Source organism: Mauremys reevesii, linkage group 8 (assembly GCF_016161935.1).
Source record: "Mauremys reevesii isolate NIE-2019 linkage group 8, ASM1616193v1, whole genome shotgun sequence".
NCBI classification, from domain to species: Eukaryota; Metazoa; Chordata; order Testudines; family Geoemydidae; genus Mauremys; species Mauremys reevesii.
This window is the reverse complement of record NC_052630.1, coordinates 13,179,917-13,201,649: the sequence shown is the minus strand read 5'-3', so window position 1 is coordinate 13,201,649 and position 21,733 is coordinate 13,179,917. Positions and strand designations below refer to the sequence as shown.

The following is a 21,733-nucleotide window of genomic DNA, read 5'->3' as shown; positions in this document are numbered from 1 at the left end:
TCTAGCCCTGATGTAAATCTGTCTAGGGGGCGTCACCCAAGAATACAACGTATGTGTAAGATACAAGTACATAGCCAATATTCATAACTTCAGGTACAAACATGATACATGTATATAAACAGGATAATCATAGCAATTGCAATTCATAACTTTTCTATTGATACCATGTGACATACTTTGTACAATATTTATGGAATTTGTGTGATAGTGGTAACAACAGTGATATAAATGGTCACCTTTCTGATACACAGCATCACATGCAGCCTTCCCTGTACAAAGAATAGGAAATGGCTTTTGACTGTTAGCAGTTGTCATCAAGAACTAGCTTTCCAATAATAAACCCTACATATGCCTTTCCAAAGGATTCGATTTGCTGATGATCTGAAAAATGCCAACATTCTAAAGATTAAGTAAGGACTGGGAGCAAAAGATTTTACATTTTTAAGAAGAATTCAGTAGAGGTCCAGACAACAGTTTGCCTATGTCAATGAATGTTCACAACCATCAAAAAGAGCATGTACTCTGGCCTCCAAAAATAAGTAGTATCAACAGTATGCAGAACGTACAGTACCCTTAAGCAATCCTCTAGTATAGCCTTGTTTAATGTCAGGCCTGGTCTACACTGGTGGGAGGGGCGGGGAGGGCATAAGTCGGTCTAAGTTACGCAACTTCAGCTACGAAAATAGCATAGCTGAAGTTGACGTACTTAGATCTACTTACCACAGTGTCATCATTGTGGTAGGTCGATTGTTGGCGCTCCCCCTTCAACTCCGCCTACGCTTCTCGCTCCGGTGGAGTACCGGAGTCGACAGGAGATGCTCGGCGGTCTATTTATCGCATCTTCACTAGAAGCAATAAATCGACCCCCGCTGGATCGATCGCTCCGGAGGTAAGCGTAGGCATGCCCTTAGTCACAAAAATTTCCTTTAGGCAGGAAAGTAACAAGAATCCATTTGCACTAGGCAAGAAAATGCCAATTTGGGATATATCCATGCATATCATACAGGAGTACAGTAGGGTCAGACACTTAAGGGAATTCTTGAAACTGTATATTCCTTTAGAATAATCCAACCACACTTTCCTTTCTCCAGCACTACCAGATGAATACAAGAATGGGCTTTTTTTTTTGTCTTGTCTACCCGGTTAGAAATTGTATGCATTGTTGTTGTAGCCATGTCGGTCCCAGGATATTAGAGAAGCAAGGTAGGTGAGGTAATATCTTTTATTGGACCAACTTCTGTTGGTGAGAGAGACTTTCGAGCTTACACAAAACTCTTCCTCAGGTCTGGGAAATGTACTCAGTGTCACCGCTAAATACAAAGTGGCATAAGTAGTTAATGCATATTTCAATGGACCATTCAGTCCCCATCCTCAAAGGAAACCTGCACAACACTTTCAAAAGACGAGGCTGGGAGCTTAAATTCATAACTTTGCTAGACACTAAAAATCATGGGCTGAATAGAGACAGTGAATTTATGGCTCATTGCAACAATCTAAGACTCACTAACACACATCACACAGCTCTCTCCCTTCCCTTCCCACCCCCCATCACTGGAGCAGCGTTAACTGGCTACTTCACCTTGAATGGTCCCTTGAAATATGTGTTAACTACTTACACTAACCAAACTGTTCCCCCTTGTATTTAGCTGTTTTCCAGACTTGAACAAGAGTTCTATGTAAGCTCAAAAGCTTGTCTTCTCACCAACAGAAGTTGGTCCAATAAAAGATATTACCTCACCCGACCTGTCTGGTTAGAAATTGGCATGCAAGACCTCAGTTTGCAGTCAGTTGTTGTTATTATCTGATGGTTGTTTGGTGGCTTACATGCAAAGAGCCGTCTCAGTTCATTTCCCAAAGGCTGCAATACTTCAAAATCAGTACCCCACATTGGGGGGGGGGGGATCCAAAAAACCGTACCATAATAGGATACTAATTGCTCCTGTGACAAACTCTGCGGAAAAATAAGGGACTGATGGGATAGAAAGACTGCACTCTCTCTATGGCATTGAGGACACTCAGTGCTTTCCAGGAAGTTCTCTGTGCTTCCCAAGATCGGATCTTTTCTGCACTGCTCTTCGTTTCCATTTTCTAATGTATGGGGAAGCTAGAAGTTAATTTTTCTTTGTGTTTTGTGGCTAACATTACCCAGGTATGAAAATGAAAGACTAGCACCACATCAGATAACAAGTGCACTAGAGAGCAGTACACATGTTTTTATAGGAACACCAACTGGTAAGTGTGAGCCACATCCTGGCACCTTTTCCCACATCCTTTGCTTTTAATTTCCCACCTATTTTCCCACCTCCCTCTGCTTTCGTTTCATTTCTGATCTCAAGTGTTAATGCTAGGGATCAAAATAAGCTTAATTCTCACCTCTCAGCTTAAGTGAAAGGAATGCATTGCAGATGTTCCAATGCTGGTGTTTGAGTGGGATGAGTTTATGCTACCCTAAGGAATAATTAACTGCATTATGTATCTCTACCCTAAACAATCACTGAGCTGCTGCTCCAGTTTATAAAAGCGGAGGCTATCTCATGCTTTCTCAATCTCCTACCATGCCATAAAAATTTAGAGTGAACTTTTCTTTTCATATGTAAATGGCTCTTTAAAGCCCTGTTGTGTGTTTCAGTAACGACATAAACAGCAATGATACCCTCCCTTATGTTCATACATAATAGTGAACTGCCAAACTGAGTTTAATGCCTAGTTTGCTCAGAAGCAAGGTTGACAGATTGCATATTTCATAAATCGTGGGTTTACGTGACCCCAGTTCAACCAATCTGCTTTAAATTATAGGAGGGAAAGAACTCAGAATGAAAAATCCTAAGGTTTTCTTCCTTTAACTGTTGGCACTGCTGCAGAGACATCCCTTAATTATTTTGTACACTGGCTTATGCACAATGTGATAGCACTAGGACCAGTTCTGACAGGTGTTACGCATCTATTGCAGGGTGCTGCAAACTTCCACTCCTGTTGTCTTTATGGATACTATGGTCACAGGCCCTCTAAAATCAAGACTGACAAGGATTCACGGACAGATACTTATATAAGATGAGATGAAACAGCTGAAATACAAAGGAGTCCAAGAGTTAGGTCCGCAGATGTGTATCATCTGAAGAAGTGAGGTTTTTTACCCACAAAAGCTTATGCCCAAATATATCTGTTAGTCTTTAAGGTGCCACCGGACTCCTTGTTGTTCAGATATGGTAATTCACCCACTGCTGCACTCTCCAAACTCCACTGCCTTGAGATGGAGTTTTAAAAGCACAAGGGAATGCAGGATGGGGACCATTTAGCTAAAATCACTTTCCTCCTCCCCACCAGTTTCATCCATGGTACAATTTTTTATTTTCCATTACGGCTTTACTGACCATATCTGAAATCTGTCATCACATACAAGATTAGACTGGGGCTGGCTGGATGCCAGTACACTGCAATGTACATTTGGATTTCTTAGTGATGAACAGCATACAGACACCACACTTCTAGCTGGTTCCACTGAAGAGATGTTTTTACAATTAGCTTGAATAGTTTAACTTCCCTGGGTGTCTATGAACATAATTCTCTATTGAAGAGATAGAGAGATCCTATCAGCCTGTAAATTATATCAAATATTTGCTTCATTAACAATTATCCTTTTAGGAGGCGAGGGAGGGGGAAAGAGGTTCACTTGGAGTCTTCTTTAGCTGTTTTTCCAATGTAATTGCATATTTTCCCTTCTTTTATCCACTGTCCGCCTATACTGTATCTGATGAAGTCCTTTGATTCCAGTTCCTTTTGCACCAGTGGGGTTGCCATTATAGGATGTAATGTTCCCAGACAAAGGTTTTAGTAGTGGTAATGTGCATTAGACTCTAATCAGATGCTTTTGTTCTTTTATGATTCATCTTTGTTAGTCCAATTTGCATATGCTGTTGCTCTCTGTGGGGACTTCATCTGTGTTGTTTCTTTTGATTTTCTTCCCTAGGTTCATATTTTCTATTCTATTGGGGATTGTTACCTACTTTTAACTTTGAACGTGCAGGGCCTGATTCTTATGCAAGTCAAGTAATATCTTACTAGTTAAATAGTCCTACTGATTTCCGTGATAAGGGACTGCCTGACATGATTAAGGGTATGTCTTCACTACCGGCCAGATCGGCAGGCAGCGATCGATCCAGTGGGGATCGATTTATCGCATCTAGTCTAGACATGGTAAATCGACCCCCGAGCTCTCTCCCATCGACTCCTGTACTCCAGCTCAGCGAGAGGCACAGGCAGAGTCGACGGGGGAGTGGCAGCAATTGACTCACCATGGTGAAGACACCACAGTAAGTCGATGTAAGTATGTCGACTTCAGCTATGTTATTCATGTAGCTGAAGTTGCATAACTTAGATCGATCCCTACCCCCCCACACTCCCAGTGTAGATCTGAGCTAAGCGTGGAAGAATTGAGGAATTATTTATTATTTAAATACTGAGTATGTTACAGAAGTCAAATAATTATGTTACTTGCAGAAAAAAATTGGCAAGAGAAATTTGAGTCTGCATTTTTTTTTTGCAATGGAGACAATTGGTCCTCCTCTATGAACTGATAAAATTATGTGCACTGGGGGTTTATTCAAGGATTTTTAAAAACTGAAAACCATCTATCTGAGTTTCTGTGTTAAATGGGGATGTGCGGGGTTAATCTACGAGAGATGTCAAGGGGCATTCTCCCTAGAAAAACATTATATGTTTATTCCGATTCATCTCTGTAGTTTTTATTGTTAACATTTTAAAATGGATATAAAAACACAAATACGTAAAAGAAAATTCATAAAAAACTGTAATTAAATAAAAATATTTAAAGAGCAAAAATATTAGTACCTCTGAGTACTTATGAAAGGACAAGTCTAGAATCCTAATATAGCCTTTCTAATAAGGGACGATGGGGAAGGGGGAAGAGAGGGACAGGTATTCTGGACCCACAGTATATCTTTGGTTTCTCTACTGAAAAGGGAAATATTTTCCTTGTACAAGATGAAACCCTAACTCCCCAGATGTCAGTGGGTGTTTTGCCACTGACTTCAATGCAGCCGGGATTTTATTCAGAGCACCTTAAGGCTATATCACACACCCTTGGTGGCAGCCTGTAGTATGCATAGAACTGCACACAGCCGTGAAAAGCAGGCTGTGTCCACACTGCAGTGTGTAGCGACATACGTCAGTGAAAGGGGAGAGAGGAGGCAGCGGGGAATGACTGACACCCGCGCTCGAGTCTTTCCTTGCAGCGGGGAAGTAAAGAATCTTCTTCATCAACCCTTCGAAAAGGTCTATTAACTAATTCTAGTATTGGATACAGGAGGAAATGTCCTCAGCTGAAGCTACACCAATTTACACCAAGACAGAATATGGTCCAACAAGTATTTCTATTTCTTGGGAACCAAGCTCTTGATCACCCCTTAGGACAGGGGTTCTCACAACAAATTTTTTGGTGGCCTCAAAGTGCAGCCATTAACTCCTGGTGGTGGCCACGCTGAGAAATTTTTCCTAAAATACTTAATTAACTTTAGGAAAAACAAATAAATATGCATATGTCCAAATCATTCTAATGTATTGTATCTTTTTGCAGACTCAGTAATAAAAACAATGTCGTTGTCTCTATTGTTTACTGGACCTAAACAGATTAGAAACACAAATAAGGTGCTCTGCAGGTTCTTGTCTCATTTGTTGTTGTTTCTTTTGCTTTTTTGGTTGCTTTTTTTTTTAAAAGACTTGCTAGTAGGTAAGTCTGCTGCTGTGAAAAGTGATATTAACAAACATACACATATCACTTTTCACATCAGCAGACTTACTCAGTCCTGGCAATCCCAGGGACAAATTAAGCCTTGGATGGGGAGGTCACTAGGGAGGATGTGGGGGTGGGGGGCAAAATGACAGGCTGGTGGAGGCAGTGGGGGGGGGGGTCAGGGGTGACGGGGGTGTGAGCCCCACAGCTGGGGGTTGGAGCCCGGTGGCCAGAGCCTGCTGCCCACCACCCCAGGGCTGGAGCCCACCCCACTGTCCCCAGGAAGGTGGGGAACTCACTAGCTGCCTGCTCCTCCAGCATTTATGTCTCCAGAAGGGGGGCAGGGTCCAACCCATGATGGTGGCCCTGTGGGAGAGACCACTGCTTTGTCTCCTGTCCCCCATCACTGCCCAGGAGCTGCGGCCGCAAGAAAAGTCATCGGTGGCTACATGTGGCCCATCTGAGAAACGCTGCCTTAGGAGCTTCTAGTATGCACCCTGAATAGCTAGAGAGTCAATCCCAAAAAGATGAAGTCAGAAGACGGTTCTCAGTTGAAGGGTTGGGGAGCAGAAGTTATTTAGTTTTGCTGGTATTTAAAGAGAAAGCAGGAGAGAGAAGCAGATGTACAGTGTCCATATATATATAAATATATATACCAGTTCTGTCAATAGCAAATAAATCTTTTAAATGTAATTTTACTATACTAAAATATAGAAATACTACTATTTATTGTAGCTATCTAGTTTTACAATCCTAGAAATCCCTTAGATAGATGTGCTGGATACTGATATGATCATTATTAAGAAGGCAATCCTACATTGTGAAGATCTGAGCCTCTTTCTAAATGGGATTAATCCCATGCTTGCCACCAGTTCGCAATCTGTTTTAGCTCCACTGGAGGCATCTGAACAAGTAATATTGTAAATTTAAAGTGGCAAATACTAACTGTCAGACGGGACAGCTGTCATTGGAACACGCATACAGTGATTTTTCCAGCTGGACAGCTACATAGTGTGAAACCAAATAGATTTCCTGGAAGTTTGTAAACCATTAAACAGAGCTAGTTCATATGTATTGAATTCAACCAAATATATGAACATCCTCTCAGAAATGTTTCAGAATGCTGAAGCCCCAAAACAAGCTGCTTCTAAGAGTGCAAGGTACAGAAGCCAGCAAATAAGATACAGTCCTAAAAATAACACCATTTGGGACTGAATCAGTCTTATACAAGGCCAGCTGAAAGACACATTTGTGTGATTCGTTAACTGCCTGTGTGTGCTTTTTAATCATAGGCTTTGTAGCTCACCTGCACTCAAACACTAAGATTTCTGTCAGCCTACAAAGATAATCTTGAGCTTTTCATAATTAGAAAGAAACCTTCATAGTGTTGCAGAATGGAGAAAAATCAAGATCAGAGAGGTTGCAGATGGAAAAATCCTATTAAGCTATCCAATCCACACTCTCTCCCAATAAAGAATTGTTCATGGTAGAACAGTATATTTTCTAGAACTGTGTCCAGTCCCATTTTAACCCTGAACCTACTGTACTGTTTCTCCAACATCCTTGATTAAATAGATTCTTCCAAAGCACTGAGGCATACTTATGTAAAGGCACTAAATCCATTTCCTTTAACCTGTCCAGAGTCCCAGGATAAAGAGCATATATTGGTAAGTACTCTGTATCATCATTTTGAAAATAGGGAACTCAGAAGCAACTATCTTCTATGTCCATTGAAGAGGCTACATGGAATTCCACACTGATTTTGTGCTAAATTCTGACCCTAGGCTCATGCATATGCTGCTCACTGATTTCATCTAAGCGCAAAATTTGGCAAAAGTTATGAGGATGCAAATTGCTGCCAGGCCTTTGCTGAAAAATAAAAATATATACTAATGTAAAGGCAAACATCTATTTAGCTTATTGAAAAAATATTACTGACATTTTTGGGGGGATGGGAGGATGAGAGAGAAAACAGGATTGGAATAAGAATATTAGTTTGTTCATGAGCCCATACATCTCCAATTTTCCAGTTAAATTGCTGTCAGATAAAATAAAATTAGAGATGTGGTAAAGACTGGACGGAATCAAAATATGGATAAGGAAATCAGCATAGCACAGTGCGTATGTAATGGAACGGTCAAGAATTTGGTCAAGGTAGTGGCATTGAATGCATACAGTAGTACAAATTAAATCCGACAAGCTATAGTGTAAAGTCACTGCAAATCCCAGCAAGAAAAGCTGAGCTTTGTATAAAATACAGTATAATAGGATGAAGGGGGGTATGTCAGAATCTGACAAAAGTAAACGCGAAGAATGAAGCAGGGAAAGTCAATGCAGCTTTTCATTCTGTAACATAGGTTTGACTGACAGGGGAGCATTTCAAGACTGCCGATCTTGCAAAAAATAAATAAAAAAACCATGAAAAGGCAACAACATATATCTAAATGGAAGAAAAATCTTCTAATATGCGTACATTGCAAGGAAAGTAAATTGTTACCAAGTATCTGAAGAAACTCATAAATTAGGGGAGAAAATAGAAAGGAATTACAGCAAGAGGAATAGTGTATGCATAGTATTTGCCACACAAAAACAGTGAGAGACAAATGAGTGAAGACACTAAGTGGGTGTAAAGAAAAAGAAGAAAAGAAAAATGAACAGAAGTGGAAATAAAAGAACTTCTGCTATGGGAAAACAAAGTAAGGATGGCAAATCACCGTGCTAAAAAATTACTTTGCTGTTTTGCCAAAAAGTGTGTCTGTGCATCTACTTAAATAGAAAAGTCATAGACTAAAAGTGCATTTCAAATAAGTGGAACAGCTGTGATGGTGAATGTGGATATTTTTGATTGTCCATAATTAATATTTTTTTCTAAAAGGCAGAGGAATTTCATCCTTGTATGTTTTGTTGCCCAATTTCAATCACTAAGCACTTAGTGTCAACTGCACCTTCACTGCCCTTCCATGGTTCACCAAGGATACCTGCCTTAGACTTCTGGCTTTCAGCCATCACCTTTCTTGGGCAGAGACCCATGTTTCACTCAGTCCTGACCAGGGATTTTAAGGATGCATAGCTCACTCCCTTACACTGTGATATCCCCAGCAAGCCAGACTGCCTAAAAAGGCCAGGGCCTGCACTTTGCTTTCTCTCTAACCCTTAGAGTCTAAGGGCTATGAACAGCGTATTGCCCATAGTTATAAGTTACCACACAGCTCCCTCTAAGCAAGCACATTTATTCTATTTGTACAACTGTACTATTAGTCAGAAAAGCATCAGAGTCCCACTGGCCCCTCTGGAGATCAGGAAGGTGAATTGTCATCCAGAGTTTGTGTTCAGATTAAGTCTTGTGGGGATCCAACTTCCTATTGGGGAGCAGAATCGCCCTTCTCCAGATCTCTATTAGCTTGTGCCTAGCTTCCACTTTATTCTTCCAGTATTTCCCCAGAACTCATCTTTCAGCATTCGAGGATCTCATGTAGGCGTCTGTCCAGATGGATCATCTCTTGGGCATCAGACCGCTGCTCAATTCCAATTTGGCATATAACGTACTCCATGATGCCTTATGGTAAGGTCTTACAAAAACAAAATTTTGATGTATCCTGAACATTTTTACTGATATAATTTACTGGTTGTCCACACTCTCCACTCATTGAGCAAGTCTATTTGCCAATCAACCAGATTACTGTCAGATAATTTGGTCTACCTGCAGTGGACTTAAACAACTTTAGTACTAACCTAACTGCTATCTGCTGGTGCTATTAAATGTTGTGATACTGGGACTGAGGAGCCAATACCGGGAAAAAGGGAAATAAAATATAAATTCACTAGGATGAATCTTAAATCATCTTCCATGGATTTCCTGACATGAATGCCTCCAAGAATGATTAATTCTTCTCCATTAAGGCTTAGTGGAAAACCCTTATTCCCTGGAAAGAGGTGGGGTATCCTTTTATTTTTTCACCAAAAAAAAAAAAAGGCATAAATATAAGATATGAGAGAGATCGCTGCCTCGGAAACTAACTGCTTTGCATAAGAAATAAAATGACCCAATGAGAACCACACAGGCTGTCATAGAGACTGTAGTAAGAAAAAATGCTGGGATGAAGGCAGAGTTAGCTTAGGACTTTAAATAGCCTTTATTTTCCCGTTGTCCAGATTCCATCCCAGTTTTGCATTCATCATCCTAGTAACTATAATAGTACAGAATAAACTGCCAATGATGTAATAGGAATCAATCAATCTGTCCTTATACAATGCTATCCCTAAAAGCAGCACATGTGAGCACTTCACAGATCAAGAACAGAAACAAAATTTAAAAAAAAATAAAAAAAAATAAAATGAAGAAACCAACATCTTAGACACTATCTTTGTTATCTTTTAGTAAGTGTAGACCTTGCTCAGACATTGAAATGTGGTTGATCTGTAGTTATGTGTAAAGGCCATCAAGTCTGACATTTAGATAATTGGATAAACTGGCAGACCATAAGGATTCAATCTATAGTGTTATCCAGATACTGCTCCTTGGGGATTTTAATCTTAATTGAAGAAGCCAACAGGGAAAAGCACCTTGAAGAAGTCCTCTCGTCAACATAATCTTACTCAAATAATTAAAGTATCTACTTATGTTGATTATAGAAAACAAATAGAGAGCCCTTGCAGACTGACTGAGATAAACTTCATCTCTAGTTCAAAGAGACCAGTTTGCACTTTCAGGCTCTGTTCTCCCACCACCCGGATGTAGCAGTGCAAACAACTAAATGTATTATTCCAGTATATACATTTATCAGCCTAATATTTATTATTATTAATATTATTGTGATCGTAGAATGGCATAATCTATACGAGGGCTGAAGGAGCGATCGATCAAGGTGATCAAGCTGCATATTATTGTGCTAGGTGCTGTGAAAACACGCATTAAGAGACAGTCCATGCTCCAAAAATCTTACAGGCCAAACAGATAAAGGGTGGATTAACGGGAGCATTATTATTCCTGGTTTACAGATAGAAAACCAAAGCACAGATTGATTAGGGGTGTGACTGCACTGCAATCAGAGGTGTGACTGCAGCACATGTAGACATCCTCACGCTAGCTGTGATCTAGCTAGTCCAAGGGAAGACACAGCAGAATGGGCAGCAGCACAGGCTATACAGACCCACCCAGGACCCTGAGTATGTATGTACTCGAATGGCTATAGCCCATGATGCTGCAGCTTCCCTGCTATTAGGTACGTCTACGCAGCAATCACTGGTTTGATTGCTTCTTGTGGAGACAAACCGCAACTAGTTTTAATCTAGCTAGCCCAGCAGTGAAGCCATGGCAGCATGGGTTTCAATGCACGCTGTACAAGCCCGCCTGGAACCCTGGGTAATTACCCAGACAGCTAGCCCATGCTGAAGCTTGCACTGCCACTGCCACTGCCACTGCCGCAGCTTCACTTACTATTGGTACTCAAGCTAGCTAGAACAAAGCTAGCTTGGGTAAATCAACAACATGCTGCAGTCACACCTCCGATTGCATGGTCTTCTGCATCTCAGTCCAGTGTTTTAACAGTGTTTTAACTATAAGAGTATCCTTCCTCTAATAGACACATGGTAAGTGGCTCTTAATACATTTTGACTGGAGTATTTTATTTCCCAATATCTGTAAAATCAATTTTTTTTCTTGTCTTGTTTTTTGCCCGGGCATGAGAGTTTTTTTACACAACTCCTATTTGCTGAAGAGTGACTCTAAACATTGCTCCATTGCTTAAAGTTTAAGGGTTTATTGAAACCGAAACACAAAACTACTCCTTTCTGACATAATTTCATGGTGTATTCAGAAAACAATTCAAGCATGACACTGTCTCATTAGACATAATGCAGCCATTGCAAGGACACCGATTACTGATATAAGAACTCATTCTCTTTAACAGTATCTAAAATTAAGAATTAATACAACACTGGTTCAAAACCATAATTTTAAAAGGGCAGACTATATGCAAGTATGAAAAAAAATTCCAACAACTTTCTAACGAGGAGGGAGAGTATAGGGCCTAATTTTCAAAGCTGCTGAGCACTTGCAGCTGCATTGACTTCAATTGAATTGGTCAGGGTTTAGCACTTTGGGAAATAGCTCACTAGCTCACTTGTTGAACCAGCTCTTTTTTAGAAAGTGAAGACCCACACTGGTACTCAGCTTGGAAAACACAGTATCTCTTATCTTTTAACTGGCTATGTTGTATGTGGAACTAGAGCACAGGGAACGGATATTCATCTCAAGGACAAAGTATGTAACTTGTAAATTACTTTGGCGCCCACTAATACGTTATTGAGGGAAAATGCCATAGATCAATTCATTCCAGTACTATATTTAATTAAATAAGGATCAGCATAAACTCCGTGAGTAGAAACATTCGATTACTCTTCTAGGGCAAAATGAGATATCAGCATGTTGCCCTGTTTCCAGTATTTCCAAAGATATATCAATACAAATGAAGCTTTCATAAACTAATGTGTATACGCAAAGTAGATTGTGAATGGTTTATTTCCTGCAAACAAAACAGAATCAGCAATATTTATAGAAATAGACAAGGCAGATTCAAAAGTTTATAAAACGAACAAATTCCACTGACCAACATATATTTTATTCTTATATATCTGCCTTTAGACTCTCCCTTTTCATGTTTAGTATTTTTTTAAAAACTGTCTGTCCCTTGTAAAACAAGATACATTGATTCTGAGGCTAATTAGCATCTAATGACAATGTATCACACTTGAAAGATGGGAGTGGCAGCCATTTCTCCCTCATTAAAGATGGAAGGATGGTCCAGTGATTAGGGCAGGGTACAATTCCCTGCTCTGCCACAGAATTCCTATGTGACCTCAGCAAATCACTTAGCCTCTCTGTGTCTCAGTTTCCCTTCTCTAAAATAGGAGTAAATAGCACTTTTCTAACTCACAGAGGGATTGTGAGGGCAAAGACATTAAATATTATGAGGTGTTCAGATACTATGGTAATGAGGGTCATAGAAGTGCCAAAAATAGACATATTTCTGCCATTGAATCCAACTTTTTTTTCAAAAATACCCTTCACTATTATCATGTACAAACACTTATCAATAAACAAGGGGTGATGAATAGTTCTGCAGACATTCAAATACTTCTGAATATCAAGTCTCCAGTGATCTGAAGATAAAGGAATTATTCTCATACTTGACCACCTAATTACCACTGGGAAATCTGGAACACCCCACTCATACCTTTCTTCTGGTACCCAGAGCTACATTTGATAAATGTAATTTTCAGCTACACTTTATATTCAGTAGTGTGATCTGTATGGCATGTCACATTGGATTGGAAATAATCTGTGACTGCTCCCAGTACATTGCGTTATATCACATGGCTTCTGCAGAACTGATTGCAGGATTGGGGGTCTAATGTATGAAACAGAAATACCCATATTGTTCAGTTATCTGTATCTACAGTATGAGTTATTACAGAGCAGCTAAATCTTTACTTTAAACCCATTCTAATCCTTATGATAATCATGCTGCAATGACCAATATAATAATCTCCCTAAACTTCAGGCATATCAGACAGAAGGTAACAGAGGAATTAACAAAAGAAGAGAGAACTTGGTAAAGACTAGTTGTAGAAAGGGTTTTCTAATGCCATCTGACCTTCATTAATCAGATATATTTAAGCAGCAGTGTTAGTTATACCTCTAAACCTCTCCTTTTCTCAGATTAGTTGCTGACACCAACTCTAAGTCTTTGCTGGTGTAAACTGTCATAGATCCATTGACATGAATGTCAAGTATCAGAGGGGTAGCCGTGTTAGTCTGGATCTATAAAAGCAGCAAAGAGTCTTGTGGCACCTTATAGACTAACAGACGTTTTGGAGCATGAGCTTTCGTGGGTGAATACCCACTTCGTCGGATGCATCACATGCATCCAACGAAGTGGGTATTCACCCACGAAAGCTCATGCTCCAAAACGTCTGTTAGTCTATAAGGTGCCACAAGACTCTTTGCTGCATTGACATGAATGGAGTTGTGCCAATTTTCACAAGCAGAGACTTTGGTCCACTTAATTTTCTTTCTCCTTGTACAAAGGAATGCTGTTTGGATGGTTCATGATGATATTGGGGAGGCTAGATATCATCCCTGATATGGAAGGCAAATTCTAAAAGGGACATTTGTAGTTGTGCTCTGACAACAGTTTCCTAGTTGGTAGGTAGCTTTCTGTCTGAAAAGGCAATTCTGTTTCCTACATTCTGGATCTCACAATGTTTCTGTCTTGAAAATTTCACAGGTTAATGAGTAGAGAAGTACAGTTTCCAAAAGAGAGATTGTACAGCAAATATAAATAACTACAGAAGAGACTACACCATTAAAATTATTTTAGAGCAATGCAAAGCTGATTGGATACACAGACCCGAAGTCAGAGCTGTTGTAAGCAGGTACAACACCATTAGGACTGGAGTCTGCCTACAAAATCTTATTAGAATTCCTGATTTCTCTCAATTCAATTTCCCCCAATTTTTATGCTATCCCATAATTCTTAATGAGAGTTATACATTCCAGATAGAGCTGAAATTGTGAGTTAGTATAGGTACTCATTAGGAACTGTCCCTGTTGTAAATCGAAAGTAACACCTTTCAAGTCAATGGAACCACGCTGCTATAAAACTAGAGTGAGATAGAATCAGGTCCTTAGTCCACATAATTTGCTTTTGAACTGGTCCAAATGAATTCAGAGGTTAACTTGTATTAGACATAAATCAAAATTTTCAGAAGTGGCCACTTGTTCCAAGTGCCTCAACTTCTGGATGCCCAACTTGAGACACACTGGTCCTGATTTTTAGAAGTCCCGAATACCTGCAGCTTGATGTAACAGACCATTTGAAAGACATTTGCAGTAATTATCCTGCAGAAACTGTTTCTTCACAGTAATTATCTAGAGGTATGTTCTCTGATTTCTGTCAATTAAACAGTTTCCAAAAACTTCAATGATATCTAAAGGAACGCCAATGAATCCGGCTGAGTGTAAAGAAGAGAAAAACACTTTTTTCAGGAGCACTGCGTGTATTCCCTGCTGCATTGCTCAATACCAAGGTCACTTCTAATTGAACTGGGAAGAAAGAAAAAGTAGAAATCACAGAGACGATCAAGGACAATCCTAAGTGGGGGGTCTCTGGAGGAGAGTTTCATTTGTGTTAACTTTAACTCTTACCACTAATTCTGGTAGAATCCAGATTTTAATTGCTTAAGTGAATTGTTCATGACCTGCATTTTGGCTATGTCAGATTTTTCTGCAGGGGACATACATTTATTCAGCCATGCAGCTGTTCCAAGGCTGGTCTCATTGCTTCTGCCACTGTCAGAACAGACAACATTTGTGAATAGTGGTGTGTGCATTATAACTTCTAGGGTGACTGTCTGTGGGAGCATCTCACTCCAGGATGCCTTAGCCTTAGGACATACTTCATTTTTTATTGGGCAGGTATATTTATGAGTTAAATTGACCTCCTAATTATTCCTCTCATCTTGTCAAGTCTTGTTCATGACAGTTTTAGCCTATTATTTCTCATATATACACTCACTATATACCCCATCCCTCTCATCTCATCCCAGTATTTCTTCCTCTCATTGCTGGCACCACACCAGTGATCCAAATGGCACGGAAGATAATTAGTTGGATGTACAGCCAAATACCATCATCCCTAGCACATCCACAAATCCTCTAATTCTCACCTACTGTGGAATCCATTGCCAAAGCCCCAATAACGTGGGACCAATACACTATAGGTTTCCCCATTCAGTTATATGAGAAAATTATGACTTTCTGCTCCCCTCACAGAGCACTTACAATTTCCACAACAACCCTGATGTAACAAAGTGTACTATTTCTAAGGTGTTTGTCTTGTTCAAAGCCTTACAAAACAAATTCCATAGTAAAATGTTATTACATTGGAAATTAAGTTCCTACTGACTACAATGCGTACAATGATGTTAATTATTTACCAGTTACTAGTCTTATTTCATTCTGGGTAACAATGCTCATGGATTTAATAGCTTGATAAAGTGTTGGGCTGGAATAAATCATCCTTCAAAAATGTATCTCTTAGAAATAATATGTAGCACACAGTCATTTATCATGATGGAAGTAAGATGGACAATGGAAACTCTATAGCTTTATATACATATATAGAATGATATCCTACCTTTGAAGAAACAGTCTTTGCTGTGGATAATGTAGATTTTCTTCCTCTGCAAGCATGAGGCTCGGTGGACTTCACAGTGATTTTCATAAAATTTGCCATCAGATCCACACACTGGCATATAACTGGGCTTGCAGTCTTCTAGGCATTTGCATTCAGGCTGATTAGTCTCCTTGTTAACAACACACTTACTTCCCCGGCCACAGAACTTTTTTTCACATGATGCATGTAGGCCATCTTGCCCATAAAGCACTGAAAAAGTAGAAAGTTTAAACATTAACTATATTTGCTTAACAGGATTTAATTGGTCTTTTGTTTTAGCATGTACATTGCAAGCGTAGAGGATATAAGGATTCCAAGGATACATGGGCATCCTATGGACAATATTGCAACTGTGATATGGAGAGTATCTTCATACATAGGCTAGCAGTTCTACAGCCCCCATTCAGCAATGCATTAAAGTGCATGCTTAAGTGGTTTGCTGAATAGTGATGGGCATAAGCATGTGCTTAAAGGTAAGCATGTGCTTTGCTGAACCATGGTCTTCAGTGACTAAATACCTATACTATGTTCATTCTGCAGTTCTGGGGTGGTATTTTAAGACTTTGTTGGGATTATATTCTTCCTTCCCAACTCAAACACTGAAAAATCAATGTCTATTGGCCTGTATAAGCATCGATGACCAAACTAGATGCAGATCTCTTTTTCTGGTAAAACTAAAGGTTCTTGAATTCAAACAAGTCTATTCAGGTGTCACTCACTTGGCCATCTCATCTGACACTGGCAGACCCCACAGTGGCTAGCAATGACACAATTAAGACTCTGAGAGCTGGTGACAATTGAAAAAAGAAAGAAAAAAATGTGTTGGATGACCCATAGCAGGGGTCAAAAATTAATCATTTTTGTGTAGGGTGGAATTAATCATATTAATGTGCAAGCTTAACTTTGTGGCTGATGCTTTGGTTCACATTGGCTGTACCGTATATTGGGGTTGGTTAGTTCTTTAACTTCATTCTTGTATTTTGCATTACTTAGTTATATGCAGGATAGATACCTATTGCTGGACCTCTTATAAATGTATTAAATAGATACCAATAAATAACTCACTCTCCAAAAACAAAACAACAGATATTTATTAACTATTAGTTAATCCATTGCTTTTTTTTCATTTTTATATCATAATAAACAAATCACTCAGATACTCTAACCATGCAAACCTCCATTTAGCACCCCACGTGCTATGGGTCAGACACACTGATATTCTTACCTAGATAGGCTATCAGCTTCCTACATGGGTGACATTTTCAAAAGTGCTCAATGTTGACCTAACTCTGCTCCCAGTGAAGTCAATGATAAAATTCCCATTTACTTCAATGGAAGCAAAGTCAGGCCAATGCTGAGAGCTTTTGAAATCTCTCTCCTGCAAGGAGTCTCATTGGAGTCAATGGAATTACTAATGGGGTTAAGTGCTTCCCAATATGAGTGAGGCCATCAGCATATGGGCCTATGTAAATATAACAATAAATAAATGTCTAGTTTCTTTTAGGTATTAGCACAATATGATGAACTGAACATTATTTATATTTCTATCGTTTGATATTATTATAATCCTAGAAAATTTAATTTTAGATTGTAATAGCACTGCACCTAAAATTTCTGCACTGAACGGCTTACAACAGACCTGTTATTACTATAATTTCTAGAGGACGGGGTATTTTGAAATAAGCCACTGTACAAAGAGTAATAACCAGCATTACACTTAATTATGAGTTTTGGAAAATTAGAAGATTACTGGGCTGCATTAATTGTAATAAGAATAACGTTGAGAATTACAAAGGGATGTTACAGAAAGAATAATTAAAACATGAAGGTAGTTTGGTAACCAACACTTTACTGCAAGCTTTAATTAATCTCCCTTGTTGCCCATTTATGATTTCCCAATGCTACATGCTGATAGAAAATGCAACAGTGTTAAAAGCAAGACCTCCGGATCCACTGCAAACACCAAGGGGTTAAAAATAGTTGTACAAAATGCAAGTCAAAGTTCCACATGTAACAAAACCCATTTTTGCTTGCTCCTTGTTAAGTTTGTTTTTATCGTTGTAAATTCGAAAGGAAAAGAATCTGTTATTGGAGGATTAACTATTTGACTCAATAACTCATTAAAATTTTTGCACCTTGGCAGGCTAAGAAATATTGACTTTTTCCCAACCCGTAATAAACTAGAAGGTCAAAAGTGTCTCTGAACAGTTTAAAAAGTACAGTCCCTCAGAGGGATATCTGAATATCCTTTATTCAGTTCACTAATTGTTCAGCATGTCTCTGAAAACTATCCACAGCAATACACATACTGTGACCTCTACATGACCTATTGTCAAGGTCACCTATAATTACCATATCTATTGTACATTTGTCAGAGCAAAGGTCTCGATGTTTGAGTGAAGAAACTCTGTTAAACTTGCATTATTATAGTTGCTTAGCTTGTTCAACAGAATGTGGCACACTAGGAAATGCATGTCAGCATTTGCTGGTACAGTTTAAGATAAAATATTTATTGTAGATTACATTTTTTGTGTTTTGTTTGTTTGTTTTTTATTCTGGTAAGATAATTGACCTTCCACCCCTTCTGCAAAAATCATAACTAAATTAGATCCATTTCTATACTTTCTTCTTAGATCCCAGATATCCTACAGTGTGACCACCCACATGGAGTCCATGGACATTCTTTTGTAGGATGGAAAAGGTTGAGTTCCTGCAAACCCTGGTTGCTCGCTTAAGACTGTAACGTGTCCTGGATTGTATAGATGTGCTGAGTTGTGGAGGGGATTTTAGTATTCTTAAACTATCCACCCCTATACACACACACACACACACACACACACACACACACACCCTTCAGCTAGGCTGGTTTCTAACTAGTACACAAAGCAGAGCTAGTTACTTTGCTCTCTGGTGTATGTTTTGCAGTATGTTGCTAACACTAGCCGGGAGTTGCATGCTGCCCTTTTGGAAAGAAAAGCACACTGCCCCCATTGTATATTTATTCCCCGCCCTTTCCCCACCCCAATCCATCCTGAGCCATCCTTCCCTACTATAGCCACTCTTAAAACATAGCAGCTGTGTGCACCACCCACCTCATTGTTATGGCTGGACCGGCAAGGACAAGATTTCTACCTTAGCATCAGCTTTATCTTGATCTTTTTTTGTCTTTTGTTGGTTTCTGTCACAACATCTACCTTCTTGAAAACAAAAATTTGTATTCCCATTGTAATGCAAATATTACTGACCTTTAATGCTGTGACCGTTTGGGTAAGTAACAATATATATAAGACCTCTAAGTAGCTCAGGCCTTGCCCATTCTACATACTATGAAATTATCATTTAAAACATTTCTGGTTTTTAGTGCCCTATGGGTTTTGTTCATGGATAGATTTATGCGATTCTACTGGCCACAGAACTCCTGATGGTAACTTTAGTGAAGGCTAGATTCCAGTAACTGCCTGTACCCCAAAAACAACAAAAGAAAAAGCTGTTTATTTTCCATTCAGTAAACCAGACATGTCTTTAGTGGTCTCACATGTCTGGAATCTGCAGATCACCAAGGTGAAGTTTACAGATATGGGACTCTCTTTGGCCAGAACCTGAATGAGGTTGATATTAACAAATTAATCAACACTAATTATTAATTAAATTAATATTTGTACAGTCCTTTGAAGGTGTGAAGAATCATACAAGTGCCACCAACCAACACACATGGATGGCATGCAAAAGTGATAATAACAGGATATGAAATATAAGGACCCAATAAGAGAAAAAGCCCCAAGATGTTTGACTCCAAAAGCACAGGCTTCTTTATTCACTAAGGCCTGGTCTACACTACGGGGAGAATGCATGAATAATGTAGCTGGAGGCAATATTGCTTAAGTCGACTTATTGAGGTGTCTACACCATGCTGCGTCGATGGGAGAAACTCTCCCATTGATGTACCTTATGCTTCTCATTCTGGTGGAGTACTAGAGTCAATGGGAGAGCGATCTGCGGTCGATTTAGCGAGTCTTCACTAGACCCACTAAATCAACCATCGCCTCAGCGTCGATCCCCATGGGGTAAGTGTAGACATACTCTAAGTTAACTTAGACAGCACTATTAATAAAGAATAGCTATGACCAAGATCTAGGTCCATCAAACATGAGTAAGTAAACATTAAGCAGTCATGGGATAAGAGGGAAGGTCTTCTCATGGCTCAGTAAATGGTTAAAAGACAGAAGACAAAGAGTAGGAATAAATGGTCATTTTTCAGAATGGAAAGAGGTAAATTGTCATGTCCCCAGGGATCTGTATTGGTACTGTGCAGTTTAACATATTAATAAACGATCTGGAAAAAGGGGTAAACTGTGAGGTGGTAAAAATTGCAGACAATACAAAATTACTCAAACTGCAAAGAGTTACAAAGGGATCTCACAAAACTGGGTGACTGGGCTAGAAAATGGCATATGAAATTCAATGTTAGTAAGTGCAAAGATTACTTTGGAAAAATAATGCACATTGGAAAAATAATCCCAACTATACATGCAAAATGATGGGGTCTAAATTAGCAGTTAACACTCAAGAAAGAGATCCCAAAGCCATTGTGGATAGTTTTCTGAAAACATCCACTCAGTGTGCAGCAACAGTCAAAAAAGCTAATGGAATGTTAGGAATAATTAGGAAAGGGACAGATAACAAGACAGAAAATATCATAATGCCACTATATAAACCCACGCCCTGAATACTGTGTGCAGATCTGGTCACCCCATCTCAAAAATATATATATTTGAATTGGAAAAGGTACAGAGAGGGCAACAAAAATGATTAAGATTATAGAATAGTTTCCATTTCAGAAGAGATTAAAAAGTCTTTTCAGCTTGGAAAAGAGACGACTAAGAAGGGATATGATAGAGATCTATATAATAATAATAATAATTTGGAGATATACCAATCTCCTAGAACTGGAAGGGACCTTGAAAGGTCATCAGTTCCAGCCCCCTGCCTTCACTAACAGGACCAAATACTCATTTATTGGTGATCGCTGTTTCTTGTGTTATGTGAAGGACTAAATAACATTCTCCATTCATGATTTTGTTATTTAGTCCTTCACATAACACAAGAAACAGCGATCACCAATGAAATTAATAGTCAGAAGATTTAAAACAAACAAAAAGAAGTACTTCTTCACACAACACACGGTCAACCTATGGAACTCATTGTGGGGGATGTTGTGAAGGCCAAAACTATAACAGGGTTCAAACAACAATTAGATTATTTCATGGAGGATAGGGCCATCAATGGCTATTAGCCAAGATAGTCAGGGATACAACCCCATGCCTTGGGTGTACCTAGCCTCTGATTGCCAGAAGCTGGGAGTGGATGACAGGGGATGGATCACTCGATGATTGCCTGTTTTGTTCATTTTCTCTGAAGTACCTGACATTGGCCACTGTCAGAAGACAGGATACTGGATCATTGGTTTGACCCAATAAGGTCATTCTTATGTTTTTGTGAGTAGGAGGATCTCAGTCATACAAGAGGAATCCTCACAAAAGGCATTAATTGTGGCACTGGAACGATGGTCCTGGTGGCACAAATTTTTCCTTGTTTCAGCTGTGATATTTTCTCTCCTGTATTTATTTATAATTGGGACATTAATATTTATTTGCATTATAGTAGTATACAGAGACCCCAATTGGGAACAGGGGACTATGGTAGGCACTGTAGAAACATAAGAGAAGACAAGGTCCCTGCCCCAAAG

At 39.2% G+C, this 21,733-nt stretch overlaps 1 protein-coding gene across 2 annotated transcripts in view; it reads right to left on the bottom strand.

The window, feature by feature from the left end:
• FSTL4 (follistatin like 4) overlaps window positions 1-21,733 on the bottom strand; it is an 817,110-nt gene that overhangs the window by 299,029 nt on the left and 496,348 nt on the right. For both annotated transcript variants that reach the window (XM_039485151.1, XM_039485152.1), the window contains one exon: window positions 15,949-16,197. In XM_039485151.1, the coding sequence (XP_039341085.1) occupies window positions 15,949-16,197 (249 nt within the window). The remainder of the gene's footprint in view (window positions 1-15,948; window positions 16,198-21,733) is intronic.